We start from the raw sequence: 16,454 nt of genomic DNA on the forward strand, positions 1-16,454 counted from the left end.
TAATATCAATAAATCATGTATTGAAACATTATATTTCTCATTCATATAGGTGCAATATTAACATTAATTTTTTAGTGTATATGTAGAATATTAACCATTATAAATGTTTTTGTATAAGCATTTATTTGTTGAAAGTGTGATTATAGAAAATATTTGATTCTTAAATAACTCAATAAATAAAAGTCAAATTGTATTGGATAATATCTCAAATCTATATTCTCTATTTAAAATTATAAATATAATGAGTTATTTTTGCATCATATTTTTTGTGATTACGTTTATAAGTATCATATAAAGTCATAAGGATTTTTTAGCATATCTCTTAAATGCTTATGTTTTATTTTAGATTAATGTTCATTGTGTATAAATATTTGAATATATTTTTAGCATTCAAATATTGTATAATTAAATGTTATTTATTTGATTATGTTTTAGCTAATAATCATTGTATGAAAATAACTCATAAATTAAAAACACACTAAGTTATGATATGACAGATATTTTTTCTGATAAATTTAATCAAAATAATAAAAAGAGTCTAATAATTGATTTGTTATATTACTAATTAAAATACATATATTTTTCATGAATATATATACTATTGTTATCTTTTAATTGAATAATATAATGATAGTAATTAAATAAATGCGACCCGTGCATTCGCATGGCTAAAAACACATATGTTACCCGTACATTCGCATTACTAAGAAAACATATGTTACTCATATATTCGCATAGTTAAAACGCACATATTACTCATACATTCATATTATTGAGAATATACATCTTACTTGTGAATTTGCATGTTTAAGCATATAAGAAAAATAAATTGATAATTTTTAATTTGAATTTTCTACAATTGTTATTAACATATAAAATATTCTCAAGATAATAAGTTAATCAAACACTAATCTTGGACATTAGAGAATGATACCTAGAAGTAGCTAGAGATTTGGTAAGAAAATTAACAACTTGATGATGAGATGATATGTCTAGAACACAAAACCAAGTAAAAACATTTGAACCACAATAAATATGAAAGTTGTAGTGGATATCATATCAGAGGAATCACCATCTAGACCGAGTTATAGATAGTGTGCCAATGAAGTGAATATTAAGATGGTAAACATTAAATTATATAGATACATTAATGTAAAGAACTAATTTGAATGTGAAAAATGATTTCAATTTCATCTAATGTTTAATGACTATTACTTTTTAACATAACAAAACAAAACATATATGTTGTAAACACTCAATTTTAGTGGGGTAGCGACATGAACCAATAACTAATTAATATTAAAAGTAGGAAAAAAATATGGGAGGAGGAGGTGACATGTGACATGAAGGAAAAAGAGGAGAAAGTGACATGTGGTATGGGGAAGGAGAAAGTGACATGTGGCATGAGGAGAGGAGAAAGTGACATGTCGCATGATAAAGTTTTTTTTATTATATTATTAATAGATAGATACATTCATATTATTGAGAATATACATCTTACTTGTGTATTTGCATGTTTAAGCACATAAGAAAAATAAATTGATAATTTTTAATTTGAATTTTCTAAAATTAGTATTAAATTATTATTAACATATAAAATATATAAAAAGTAGGAAGGAAAAAATGTAAGGAGAAATTGACATGTGGCATAAGGGAGTTTTTTTTTTATTATGTTGTTAATAGAGAAAAATTAAAATTCAAAGAAAAAACTTTGATGAGGTGAAAAAGTACAATTATTCTTAGATTAATGATAAACATTAAATTATATAGATAGATTAATATAAAGAACTAATTTGAATGTGAAAAATAATTTCAATTTCATCTAATGTATAATGACTATTACTTTTTAACATAACAAAACAAAACATATATGTTGTAAACACTCAATTTTAGTGGGGTAGCGACATGAACCAATAACTAATTAATATTAAAAGTAGGAAAAAAATATGGGAGGAGGAGGTGACATGTGACATGAAGGAAAAAGAGGAGAAAGTGACATGTGGTATGGGGAAGGAGAAAGTGACATGTGGCATGAGGAGAGGAGAAAGTGACATGTCGCGAAGGAGAAAGTGACATGTGGCATGAGAAGAGAATAAAATGACATGTGGCATGAATGAGTTTTTTTTATTATATTGTTATTATATATATATATATATATATATATATATATATATATAACAGTTTAGAAAATATTAACATATATAACAATTTAGAAACTATAAACATATATAACAATTTAGTAACATGTATAACACTACAATTCACATAAATTTGGTAATTTAAACTACAAAATTGGTTAAAGAATTGAAACAACATTACAACATTATTTTCTAGTATTTATTTTTTTAATATGTGACTTGATTCGGTTCAAAAAGTTCCTAAATTTCCAAAATCATGAATCATGTCGAACTTAAACAGTTCCATAAAAGTAAATCCAAATTGAACCGTGAAATCAAAATGAATCACATTTTGTGGTTTGGTTCGATTATATCCTACCAATTTCATGGTTTAAACCAGAACCACTTACACTCTTAGTGAATACTTAGGGAATAAAAAAATATTAAAAACATTTTGGGCAACTTATGGAACTGTGCATTTTTTTTTTGTAATTTAATACCATATATTATTTTTGGTATGGGTGAGCATAGGTCGGGTTGGAACGGGTTAAGACTTGTCCTTATTTGACCCTAGTGTTAGTTGGGTCATTTTTTTGAACTCGGCCCCGATCCTAGACTCGAAGCTAACTCGACCTTAAATATTGATCGGGTCAATATCTAAACCTAAACCTGACTTTAGACTCGATTAAATATAACACATACTCATTTTAGATAAAATCTTTTCAATAATATTTATTAATATGAATATGTAATTTGACATTATTGATATGAATATGTAATTTGACATATAAAATTAGAGTACATATGATGAAAAAATTAGAGAATCAATGATACTTTCAACTAAAAATGTGACATTACTTTTACACATTTCAATGGAGACAGTACAAACATGATGAGTGAGTGATTACAAGACACGTCATCTTTGGTCCCTACTCGACCCTAAATATTGACTAGGTCTAATCTTTGAACTCAAACCACGACCCTATTCGGGCCCGACCATGATAGGACTATACTAAGTGAACGGGTAGAGTCGGGTCCTGCTTACCCCTAATTTTAGGCAATGAGAAGGGTGAACAGAAATCATTTTCAAAGAGATTTAGTAGTCATCACCAAGGCGTTGTTCCAATGATGTACGATCTTATTGGATTTTGAGGATGACTAAAAGGTCAAAGTTTGATTCCTATAAGCGACACTTGTTGTGAGAGACAGTGGCGGTGCCACATTAATGGGAGGGTGTACAAATGCACACCCTAATTTTTTTTTAAATTATATATATATATATATATATATATATATATATATATTTAAAAAATAAAATATTACCTATGCAGGAAAAACTACCTAGAAAAAAAAAAGAACTATTCAAATTAGAAGTTGAAACTTTAAATAACACATAAATATATGAGTTTCTATTTTATACAAAGATCAATCCTTACTTTCAAACGTTGTTCTATTGTCTTCAAACATTGTTTCACTTCTAATTAACTAATTGGTTTTTCATATAGAACTTTACTATTTTCTATTTCATTGTTGCTATTATCTTTTTCATTTTTCCATTATTTGAATATTGTTTCCATTTCATTGTTTCTATTCATTACCTTCGAATAAAAATATTTGATTTTTTATTTGTTTTATTACTTCTGTTTTATTGTTTTCGTTATATGTTTAACATTTTTTTCATTATAACGTTTTTATTCATTACCTTCTAAGTTGTTTCATTCCATTTATTATTTGTTTGCTTCATTGTTTCTATTCCCTCTTTCAATCTTTGTTATTTTATTATTTTTATTTTACTTTGTTTGCAATGATTTTAATTGTTGCCACAATAATCATAGAAATGGATTTTTTTAGCTATAATTTATATGTAGTGTATAATTTATTTGATTAACTATATTTAAATTTTGATATTAATATTTTTATCTTTAAATTTATAATTATATTTATTTTTTAAATTTTTTATCATTGTTGCACACCCTGCTCTCGGGTCCTAGATACGTCACTGGTGAGAGACAACCCTACACCCTAAAATGAATTAGTTTCTTACCTAAAATGGTTAGAAATACGTTTGATAAGTTAGCAAATAATAAATAAGGTAAAAGTTCTTTCATCTTAAAACGATATTGTTTTGTTTGTTTTAAAAATTAATATTTTTTAATGAACTCGGGTGATCTAACCAATCTGACGATCTGAGTCGCTGATTTTAGGCTTAAATCAATGGAGTCAAAACGAGTCAATCTAGTTTTACTATAAAATCGGTTAGATGAGAGGCTCAGACCAATCAGATATCCGGTTCATGGTTGAACTAGTCGGACCGGCCAGTCCAAACTAAGTTTTATAACACTGATTTATAACATGATTAATCATTGAAACATTTCAATAATTAAATTATATGATGCAAATAATAATATTTATATTTATAAATTTAATATATTTATTGTAATATATATAACATAGTACTTAATAAGTAAAACACAAGATGAATCATTCAATCATTATGACAATACTCTAATTGGTATGATAAGTGTACAATATTAATAACCACCCTTATTTTTCACTAATCAAAAACTCATTCACCCCTATAAAGAATAGGGAATATTGAAATATTACTACTTTTTTTAATCATAAATTAAGAAATCAGAATGCTACAAACCAATGATGTAAAAATTGTACTATATCGTCAGTTCAACTGGAAAACTGGTGAACTGGACTCCTAACCGGTACGGTACAGATATTGAACTGGTCAAGTATCAAAACCGGTCAAAATTGATGAACTGACCGATATTTGACTAAACCGGCCGGTTTATACACAATTTTTTTCAAAAAAAATACTTAAAAACTCATTATAAGGTGACTCATCTTTCCAACCTTTCTTCAACACTTCAAGGCACATGCTTCCAAGGCTTACTTAGATTACACATTTTGGTTCCTAACATTCGTGTGTAATCTCATTGACATTTTTGTAATCTTAGAATGTCTGAAGATAACATTTTGGTGCAAAAATATAATCTCGATATGAGACACTTTTGATACCTTGGTGTTAAATGTTAAAACTCCAGATTTATTTGTTTTGTAGGGTGAGTTGTGAACTTGTGTCATTTATTTATATTTTATAGTTGTTAAGTGATACTTTTGGATTGATATATGTTTTGTAATTTAGAATTTGAATTTGTTAAAGACTTAAATTTGTTTGTTTATGTGAATTTTGAGTAGATTATGAATATGGATTATAAATTTGAATATTTACCTATTTGAATCTTTATTATTATAGGTTTTTATATATATAAATATAAGCAGGTATGTTCAGTTTAACCGACATGCATTTTAATTACTGAACTATCGGTTGAACCACTGTACTACTATACCAGTACCCTGATCTAACCGATACGGTTCTACAAACCATACTTATTAAACACAAATTGAAGTAATTTGCCTAAGTCAATTCAATCATTAAATAAAATACTAAACAATGTTAATTTGATAAGAAAAAAATATAATATGACCTTTTAATTTATATGTATTTATGTTTTTCATTATTGTAATTATATTATTTTTTATTAGCTTATGTTATAAAAAACCCTTAATTGTTTAATTGAATTTTAAATTTACTAATTTAATTTTGTTATGTTTAATATCTAAAACTTATAATGTTTAATTTTCAACTTATTTATGAAATTTTGTTATATTAAATCCTTCATTATTGATTGTTTAATTGAACATTTGTTCAATAATAATATTTTTAAATTTAGATTTTGGAGTATAAAATAATTCAATAAAATTAACTATTAATATTATGATTTTTTTAGTGGAAATGGGTGAACTAGTAGTCCTAAATCCTAATAGTACTATTACCAGTTCAACCACTATTGAAGAATAACTTAAAATTAAATAACTTTCGTTAAAATTTGACTTGTATCATGTTTTCTTCCTCTAAATTCTATTAAGACTAGGATGGTGATAAACGCGAGGGATGCAAATAGTGTTTTTTCCTTTCTAAAACTTACTCTATTTGTGAGTACATACCTGAATAGTGAGTACCCAACGAGTTTTTAATTTTAATTATATATTTATATACTTTATAATAATCATATTATGAATAATATTATATTTATTTGATAAATTTAAGATCATAGTGAAATATGTGTCATTTATTATGAAATAATAATAAAATATATTATATATAATCTTAAAATAATAAAAAACTTATAACATATATAACAAATTAACTAAAAACTAAATTTATAAATTTATGGATACCCATATGACATGTACCATAAAACTTTTTCTCATCCATAAATTATTATTACGAGTATTTATTGCGGGTATTTCAACATGTACAGGTTGATTTTTTTGACATCCCTAATTAAGACACATGTTTGACATTGTTCATATGAGTGTTGTGAGAACCAGATTGGACTGAGCGGTCTGACCGGTCCGACTGCTGATCGGACTTGAAAATGACTTTAGTTTGTATCTTAACCGAGTAAGAGTTGGACTGATTGAACCAGAAAAATTCCGGTCCGACCATGTTAAATCCGGTTAAACTGGAATAACCCGGAAAGTAAACCAAATAGTTTACTTAAAATTTTAAAAAATAGAACAATACTCTAATATTTTGTTTTACTTTGGTTCCAAAAAATAAGAAGATATATTATTTCAATATAATTATACAAAGTTTATCATTTATATATAAATATATATTTAAAGATAAAAATTATTAATTATATAAAATATCATCGGGTCCGATTAAACAATTTAAGCAGTTAAATTCGAGATATCTTCATGTTTGACGAATAGAATTTCACAACATTAGTTAACATCCCGGATGAATCCCGTGGTGACTTGTGATTGGTACAACTATAAAAGTGTGCAGAGAGAAAGCTAAAATCTTGGGTGGCTTAGGAAAATTGTTGAGGAATAGATCCAATTCAGTTTTGTCTTATGAATGAAAGAAGATAGAAATATAAGTGAAAGAATTTGTGTATTATCATCGCATTTCAATTCAATTTCCATGGCTACTGAGAAACAAGCTGCTCTTGCTGCAACCCCTCCTTCTAATGCTGATTCTCCCACCATGTCAGTCTTTCATTCTTCTTTTACAATTTCTTCATTTCATCTTTCTCTACAAAAACCATTCAATTTCTAATTATTCATTCATATTCTTAATGTTGTATTCTGTGATGCACACAGATTTGATAAGATCATCAATAAGGAAATTCCTTCTACTGTGGTTTATGAGGATGATAAGGTACTACATCATATGTGCATGCTATGTTATTTCATTAATGTCATGTCATAGCAATTGATTATATTCATTTTTCTAAGAGGATGAGTCTCGGCGCGACAGTAAGGTTGTTTGCTTTGTAACGTGAAGGTTATGAGTTCAAATCCTGGAAACAGCCTTTTCGCTCGCTTGCGAAGATAAGGCTGTATGTATTCATTTTTTTTTCTTACTTTGACAGGTCTTTGCCTTTAGGGACATAACTCCTCAAGCTCCTACACACATTTTGATTATTCCTAAAGTCAAAGATGGGTTAACTGGTTTATCCAAGGTATTTTTTAATGGTGCTTGACTGCTTTCTGTGTCCATAGATTATGTTATCTCAAGCTATCATTCAGGAACAAATCATACATATGAATATGCCCAGCATTTTCATAGGAATTATATACTAATATGCAAAACTTTATTTCTTTTGTAAATGCATTTATATAAGTGATCCTGGAAGTTAATCCATTTTTCTAGTATATGAAGAAAACTGGAAATGATAATTTACCGATTTAGGGAAACTTATGACACTGATAATTTTCTTTCAACATCAGCTTCGCTGATATTTCAAACGTTTAATATTAGGGAGAAAGAAATTTGCTCAGCTTATATCTTCAGTTCTTCATACATGAAGTGTTGGATATTATCTTATAGGTATTAAATGACTACATGATTTTTGATCCAAAGTTCGCTTTGTCGATGTGCTAAACTTAGGCGACAACAACAACTGTTTTGATTACCTTGAACTTTTTATGTTAATTGAATACATGCTATCTCTTGATTGTGTCAGATACCACATCATTAGCAGGATAAATGTCTAGTGTCTTTGTACTATAAATTGTTTTGCTATGAAATAGGTTCAAGGTGGTTGTGCAATGTATAGGTCCTACTAATTGATTGCGAATCTGTTTTGTTCGGCCTATATTTTCGCATAACGACCTGAACTGTACTTCTATAAATTTCTTTATTGTTTCATGTTGATGGTGCAGCCCATTGATCTTCATCTTATGGTGAATCTAGTTTGGTGGTGGGTTGTTCCACACATTTTTCAGTACTCTTGATAGAAGCCTTTATGTTCCCTTTTTGAAACCCAGGCTGTGTACAGGCTACATCTTAAATCATAACAAAGTTTTGGTTAATGCTAGCCTGTTTTGGACAGTTTTCCCCCGTTTTTTTCGGTTTGACTTGAATTAGTCGGGGTCCAATGTGAATTTAGGATACCCATGGTTCCAGACCAAAAAAAGGTTAAATCATTTTTCCATTTTGTAGTAATTCCATTATGGTTTTTTACTTTTTTGACACATTTATAAGCATATTTATTCTATTTAGCATCTTATTTACAGTGTTATGCCCATGCCTGGATGCTGAAACTTAAAAGTATAAAAGAACAGTACTGTATATGGCACATATATAGTATGCCATTCATTAGTGTCACTCACTTGAAATTAGAGAATTTATCTTGTTTTTGTTGGCAAATCAAAATAAGTGATAGAAAGTTAGAAACTCCCAACACATAAGATCCCCACCTACAACTGTTTTAGAAGTTTTAATAATGTCATGCTAACCAGTGCTATAAGAGCATTGGTTAATAAATACAAAGGAAACATGTTTACATTGAAAAACAAAGTCCACTGTTTCTAGATGTCTTAAACACAACAATTTCCAATACAAAGTTACATTTTTATTAATTTCTTAACCAATTCCTATCCACTGAGATTCTGAGAAAAAAAACTACAAAGGAAATGATAAAAAAAGAAGACTTAAAGCTCAATGTTTTATCAATAAATATGATTTATGATAGAACATTATGATGTGATTTGATTCATGTAGCCGACTCCACCTAGGGGTTGTCGTTGTTGTCTTAATCAATGCCCTTAGGTTAGGACACTAGTTGGCATTTCCCTTTTTTCTATTATGTTTGTTCATATATTCTTACTAAGTCATTGTTTTACAGGCTGAAGAGAGGCACTGTGAAATTCTTGGCCACCTTCTTTACACTGCTAAACTGGTAGCAAAGCAAGAAGGTCTTGATGATGGCTTCAGGATTGTGATTAACGATGGGCCAAAGGGGTGTAAGTCTTCTTTTCAATGCCTACACTTGTTAAACTTTGATAATTCATCTTTTATAGTTTTATAGGATAATTACATTGAACTTCCTTAAAATTTGGCTTGAGGTTTATGTTATCATTAAATTGACTGCTCCCTGAATTATAAAAGTTTGTTTTAGTTTTTTCAATGCTTAACGATACCCGATGACACCAGCAAGGCATTGCTCTAGTGATATAAGGTCTCGTCAGATTCCCAGATAAGCCAAAAGTTCGATTTTTTGGGAGTAACACTTGTTGAAAGAGGCAACCACATACCCGAAAGGGAATAATTTCTTACTCATAGGATGAAGGGATACCATTGGTTATACCAAAAGAAAATTATACCTGACACCCTTTTTATATATTAATCACGTCAAGTTCCCTTCAAGTTAATGTTATCACTAAATAGGGTGAGCCTCAACGCAACAGTAAGACTGTTTGTCTTGTGACCCGGAGGTCATAGATTCAAAATATTGAAATAGCCTCTTCACTTGCAAAGATAGGACTGTTTATGTCCACCCTCCCCAGATCTCACTAAGCGAGAGCCTCATACACTTGGTCGCCAACTACCCGAGTTTTATTTGAGTTATAAGTCCAAAACTAATTTTATTTGTGGCAGGTCAATCAGTTTACCACATTCATGTGCACCTCATTGGGGGAAGACAGATGAACTGGCCCCCTGGCTAAAGCTGGTAAACAATTCACAATCAGCTATGTGCCTCACAACATTACTCAATGTTTATGCTTTTCTTTCAATAATGGTTTCAAGATTACTAATAAGTAGCTGCATTTTACTAGAGTAAGATGACAGGTATTAAGGATGTTTAAACAGTTATATTGAATTCAATCCAAAACTATATTGCAAACTCCTTTCCAGATTCTGGTTCTTCATTGTGTTACATGTGCAATTATTTTAAGGATGTTGTTAATGTTGTCCAACACTGTGGGACACATTCTTATGCAGGGCATAAGTGTCCATTAAAATGGTCATGTGCCAAACAAGTGATCATCTAAAAAAACATGTTTTATCATAAGATTTGAGAGGAAAAAAGGTGAGAAGAGGGAAAAATGATGTGAAGAAAGAGGTGAAAAATAGAGTGTATTATTCTATTGTTTTGTATAAGAAAAAGATGAAAGAAAAAGAGAAGAAATAGGTGTTTTTTTTCTCTTCATTTGTTTGGCTAGGGAGTAAAGGAGAAGAGATAAATTAAATGATGTTATTTTTTTAATGTTAAAAATATTATTGAAATTAATATAAGATTAAAAAAATTGTTGATTTTTGTTAGTCTGTAAAAATGTAATATATTTAAATACCAAGATATATATTATTTTAATTGCTAATTTTTAATTACAAATTAATAATTATAACAAGGATTATTATGAATTAAATGGAAAAAGGAATAATTTTTGGAGGGTATTATTGACCTTTTGTATAAAATTACTTCTTTTCTCTCATTCTTCCTATGGGTGAAGAGAGAGAAAAATTGCTATCCATACATTTTTTTACTTTTATCATTTCTCAATAAACATGAGAATTTCCCACTCTTTCCTAACAAATACAATATTGGCAACAAAAAAAAACTTTTCAAGAAAGTCTACTCTCAAATTATTGAGTAAATTGTTTTTTTTTCTTCAAAAAAACAATAATTCACAAAATATTTTAATAAATTTCATTCATGCTTGCAAGGAGGCAAATGTCCTGATTAATTTACATTTTTGTTTTGGTAAAAGAGTTTAGATTTACCTATTTATTATATACAAAAGTTTAGATTATGGAAAGGCACTCCCTCTATAAAAGATTAAGGAAAGCCACAAATCTCCATGAGGATTTAGAGGCATAAAATCCTACATTACACTTTCATAGACATAAAAGTATTCACATTGAAATCAAGTTGTGTTTGGCGTGCATAATTTTAAGATTTAACATATTCTATATTAAAAAAGATACATACACATTAAAATCGAATGGAATATGAAGTTGTTTTTTATAATAAAAAAAGAAGATAAAGTTTAAACTATAAATAAGAGTATAGAAAATTATATTCATAAAACATGGTTATGCCATCCACATTCTCAATGCCAACGGGGTGGGACATTTTAAACATGCAATGGTACTATACTTAATGAAATGTGTAATGCTATTTTTGTTGAAATATTTAATAATTGTTTTATTCTAAAGTGTGCATGTTTTATAATTTTTTGTAGGGAAACCCAGAACCTCATACATTGAGAGAAGTTCATGCTCCATTTATGACTTTCAAGGAGAAGAAATTTGATGGAATAAAAAATATATTTATAGTAGTGGTTTCTTGTGTTAATTTTCTAGTGGGTATGGGTGTATTAGTCTGGTTCTTAATGGCACAAAAATTAAGAAAAGCTTAGGCTTTTCTAGAATTTATATGCTAGAACATTGCTGTATATCTATTATTGTTGCTTCTAAGGGGAAATTAGTGCATCTTACTTTATAACACTTCTCAATTTTACACCTACAAAATAACATACATTATATTGATAATTTCTATATAAAGAAATAAGTATTTTTGAAATAAAAAAATGGTAAGTGTAATTAAGTTAAACAAGATACAATATAGTATGGAAACAAGTACAGATAATATATGAGTCATAATATTTTCATTATTTTTTGTTTGTTACATAGTAATATAAACAATATTTCCATAGAATATAAATCAGAGTTTTGTGTAGGTATAAAAAATGGATAAGTGATTTGTGTAACTTTACTAAAACTAATGAGATATTAGTATAATTTACTCAAGTAAAAATGGTAATGTGATTGTTCAAATAACATGTTACTTTACTATTTCTTATAACACTTCAGTAAATATCATGTTAACTTCAAATATGATTGTTCAAATAAAATTTTGTTATCTATCTAAAAACTAAACTACTTACATAATATGTAGTTTGTAATATATATTTCGACCCAAAACAATGGAGACAAAACACAATTCATATAATTTCACTATAATACTTGCTAATTGTTATTTTGTTGGACACCTTCAAACTCTGTTATGTTATTTAATATCATTGTTTTAGTATGAATTTCTCAATTTCCCTTCAATTATGTTTTGGGCGTCCTATTTTAGCAATAAGAAACTTACCAATTCTATATTCGATTCATATATTTATCAAATCTTCTTATAATTTTAAACTTAATCTATATTTTATCATAATGATCTAATAAGTCACAAATTTAAATAAATATATTGATATGATTCTAAAATTAACACAATAAATAAATTGAGTTATAGTAATACTTATTTTTATATCAAATATTATGTAAATTATATTGTTTAAAAATAGAGAATTACTAGTCTGATTAACAACATTTAACTACTGGATCGTGATAACATATATATTTTACATTTTTATTTTTTGTTTATTTTTTTCATACCCAATAGTTACCCCTTTTAACTTGGTGGAATAATATAGCATAAGTAGTCAATTCAATTCTCATAAGGGCGTGGTTTTCTTTATTAGAGACTATAATCGTGAGATTTTTTTTTAAAAAAAAAGATGTAAGTTGAAGCAAATATAATAAATTTTTAGTGCAATAATTTACATATTAATTAATTGTATCGGAACAGTCAAATCAAAATGGAAACAAATTGATAGTTATGTCATATTTCTAATAAGTAATCAAATAATAATCATGTTAGAAGAAAAAGCGAAAGATTAACATGGTAGTAATATATGTGGCATATCATTTGGAGAAAGTTTTATAATTAGATATGTATAAAGAAATTATAAGGATTTTTTTCATGTTATACAAAGTACAAATAATTGAATATGATTGAGCTCAAAATTATGTACATTAATAAGAATCATGTAAAAATCCTATATTACACTATCAAAGATTTAACAAGTATTTACATAAAGAACAAATTTTGTATGGTATGCACAAATTTAAAATTGCATATATTCTATTTCAATAAAGTATACTTTAAAATCGAATGGAATATATGATTCTTTTTTAAACAAAGATAATTTTTAACTATAAATAAGAGCCTACAAAGTAATATTTAGTATCCCATATTCTTTGAGATTCTTCTTTAGAAAGACAACACAATACAACATCACACTCACAAAGAGCATAGTAGTTGTGAGATTATGGACAACAATGAGGTTAGATAATTTTAAAACTTAGAATGATGTTATATATATATATATATATAATATATATATATTTAATAAAATGTCTAATGATAGTTTTAATTCAATTATTTCTTTACTCTAAATTGTGTTTTTTTTATTTTGTTTTGTTGCAGGGTACTTGTAGGAGGACCAGATTTCATCCAATAGTAATAGTTTTATTAGTGGTTTTTAGTTTAATTATTTCTGTTGGTGTGGGTGCATTTTTCTGGTGGGTAACACTTAAAATATTAACTTAATTGTAGTATGATTATTATTGTTTTTATGGGGGGAATTTTACTTCATATGTTGAATGATCTTTATCATAAGTCAATTAAATAAATTTAGTATTATCATTATGATTTTGAATGCTCTAAACCATTAGGTTTACTAAATAACAAAATTAATCAGTATTCTGACTCAATTTTCTCAAATATTTGTTTTAAAAGTTAATAATAATTAAATATTAATGATAGATAATATAGTAACAATATAAAACACACTTGTATGGTCATTTTTTTTATGGCGAACTTGGGTTCAAGTTTGAACCACAAAAAATAAAATGACAAAAGTAATACATGGGCAGAATAATAAGTGCAACAATCTTAAACTAAATTTGATTCTCTCCAAGAACAGAATGTTTTCAATCTGCAGATTACATATATTTGATTAATTCTAAGAGGCTTATGTTGAAATAAAGACAACCATTTATTCTAAAATATACATAACTATGCTTTTTCATACTAATTATAGCAAGCAATAGTTCATAATTATTAGTTGCCCTTTTACTTGGTACAAAATCAGTGTCTCTTTTAAGGTACAAAATATACAAAAATCCCTCTGTAACACTACAACAAACACTGCAAACCAACATCAATAGATTCTATAATTTGCTTCCTCAGTCCTTACCTTCATCAAGGTTCAAATTGTCTTCAATTTCTTCTTTGTGTTCATTTTGCTGAATTCTTTTCTCTGGAACAAGCTGGCCAACCTTGGGATACTTTTCCATGAATTTATATTCCCAATCCTCTAAAACTGCAAGTTCGGGCTCGTCCAAATCTTCGAGGTTTCCGTTAATATCTTCGGGTTTAAAAGACAGGAGAGCAAGGGCCCTGCTACATTCCTTTCCAGTAAACATCGCATACGGGCTTCCGGGACCATAAAAGTTCCTGCAAACATGATCAAGCATAGTCTATTTTCACATCAGCTGGAAAATTTCAGGCCATACATGACTACTTGATCAGGACGCATTTCGGATAAAAGAGCATTACAAAACACAAACTACTGATCTGAAGCCATGAGCATGCTTGAAAAGAGTATCTGTTTCTTAATTATAAAAAGAAGGACGACCCAGTGCATGAGGCTCTAAGGAGAGTCGATGTATGCAACCTTACCCTTGTAAGCGAAAGAAGTTGTTTCCAAGATTTGAACTCATAACGTCCACATCTACACTATAAAATTAGTCACAAATGGAGTGAAATCACTGATTCGACTCTAATCTAAAGTCACAAACAGGCGCAAAAACATGATATTTCCAGCATAACAACATAACATTCCTATGCCAAGCTGAATTGATTTGCATAATATCTTTCTTGCCCTTCAATTAAACATTTAGCAATTAGCAATGAACAAATCCTTCCCCTTAGGTCCTAAATCCCAATACCCCATATAATTTGGGAAACCAAATTTAGCTTCAATTTCAATTTACTATACTCTTGACATGCACACCGAACAAGATTAAATAAACAGTTTAGTTACATTATCTTTTATTTCCCACTTAGGGTACTGGGTTACTGATTCACTAATTAAATTACAAACCGATGAAATTAAATATATCATTGTACCCGTATGTAATATAAATATAATAGAGTGTAAAATCTATATACTGTCAGTATATAAATTTATACACAATTACAATATCAACTTGTTCATTTGAATCACTTTTTTTTTAAAGAGTGAAACATGATTAAATGTGAATAATTGATTATGCACCTGCATTGTAAAAGAGTTCATAGATGCATACATTTTTTGTCAATATAATAAGGTGAAATTAGTTAACCCAAATGTAAGAAAGTGATATGATTGTAAATAAATTTGTGAAACAAAATGAAGCGATATTAACTATATTTATTTTCAGCATTAGTAACAAGTAACGTTGTAGCTTTTTTTTATAACAAAAAATATTCTCAATTAAAGAATTAATCCCTTTCAAATTATCTATAGTTTTTATCCCAATAAATATCACTATCCGATGTCATATATTTGACATCCGGCTTAGTACGATATACATGAAGATCCGGTGGAACCAAGACCTAGTTGGTATTAACAGTGTAGTCTAATAGTTGTTTATTAAATAGTTACATTAGGTGGGTTCGGTTATAAATCGTGGTGTCGGCTACATGAATCGAAAAGAAGTAAAATAAAAAAAGGGAAAGAAGGAGAACCTGGCAGTAGAGACGTCATAGATCTGGCCTTTAATAGCCATCAATATAGGCTTACTAGGATCTGATCCATTATAAGGTCGCAATTCCGGTTCAGTAATTTGACCCAGTTGAACCGGTTCAGGTGTGGGTTTAGGGTCATCGAAGCGAATATTAGTTTTGAGCGAAACAACAGGGGGTTTATTATAGTCTTCGGGGGAAACAAACATGGCGCTAACGGTTCTATAAACGAAGACCATGATGGTTAAGATGGTGAAGAATTCGGTTGGTGATAGACCAGTGTAGAAGGTTATTTGGTCCATTATGGTTGAGTATAAACCCATCACTTCTTTACACAACTATCTCTGTTTTTCTGAATGTGTGGATTAAAATGGAAAGGGGATTGGGTACGAGACTC

General features: G+C 28.4%; 2 protein-coding genes across 2 annotated transcripts; one reads left to right on the top strand and one right to left on the bottom strand.

Annotated features, from left to right (window-relative positions):
* LOC109353521 (14 kDa zinc-binding protein-like) lies at positions 6,952-10,345 on the top strand. The gene is made up of 5 exons (XM_019595834.1): positions 6,952-7,190; positions 7,305-7,362; positions 7,577-7,666; positions 9,335-9,452; positions 10,087-10,345. Exons 1-5 carry the CDS (start codon positions 7,060-7,062, stop codon positions 10,152-10,154), a joined length of 465 nt encoding a protein of 154 aa, XP_019451379.1. The 5' UTR covers positions 6,952-7,059; the 3' UTR covers positions 10,155-10,345.
* Positions 14,266-16,454, bottom strand: LOC109353320 (probable steroid-binding protein 3). The gene is made up of 2 exons (XM_019595546.1): positions 16,061-16,454; positions 14,266-14,785 (listed from the first exon to the last, which is right to left on the bottom strand). The coding sequence occupies exons 1-2, from the start codon at positions 16,378-16,380 to the stop codon at positions 14,515-14,517; spliced, it is 591 nt and encodes a 196-aa protein (XP_019451091.1). The 5' UTR covers positions 16,381-16,454; the 3' UTR covers positions 14,266-14,514.

Source organism: Lupinus angustifolius, chromosome LG08 (assembly GCF_001865875.1).
Source record: "Lupinus angustifolius cultivar Tanjil chromosome LG08, LupAngTanjil_v1.0, whole genome shotgun sequence".
NCBI classification, from domain to species: Eukaryota; Viridiplantae; Streptophyta; class Magnoliopsida; order Fabales; family Fabaceae; genus Lupinus; species Lupinus angustifolius.

What these genes read in the sequence shown, in the direction of transcription:
- LOC109353521 (XM_019595834.1), top strand. Translation starts at nt 7,060, where the DNA reads ATGAAAGAAGATAGAAATATAAGTGAAAGAATTTGTGTATTATCATCG. An exon ending in GGTTAACTGGTTTATCCAAG is followed by an intron (nt 7,667 to 9,334) that starts GTATTTTTTAAT and finishes ATTGTTTTACAG; the next exon opens with GCTGAAGAGAGGCACTGTGA. An exon ending in TAACGATGGGCCAAAGGGGT is followed by an intron (nt 9,453 to 10,086) that starts GTAAGTCTTCTT and finishes TATTTGTGGCAG; the next exon opens with GTCAATCAGTTTACCACATT.
- LOC109353320 (XM_019595546.1), bottom strand. Translation starts at nt 16,380, where the DNA reads ATGGGTTTATACTCAACCATAATGGACCAAATAACCTTCTACACTGGT. An exon ending in TATGACGTCTCTACTGCCAG is followed by an intron (nt 14,786 to 16,060) that starts GTTCTCCTTCTT and finishes TCATGTTTGCAG; the next exon opens with GAACTTTTATGGTCCCGGAA.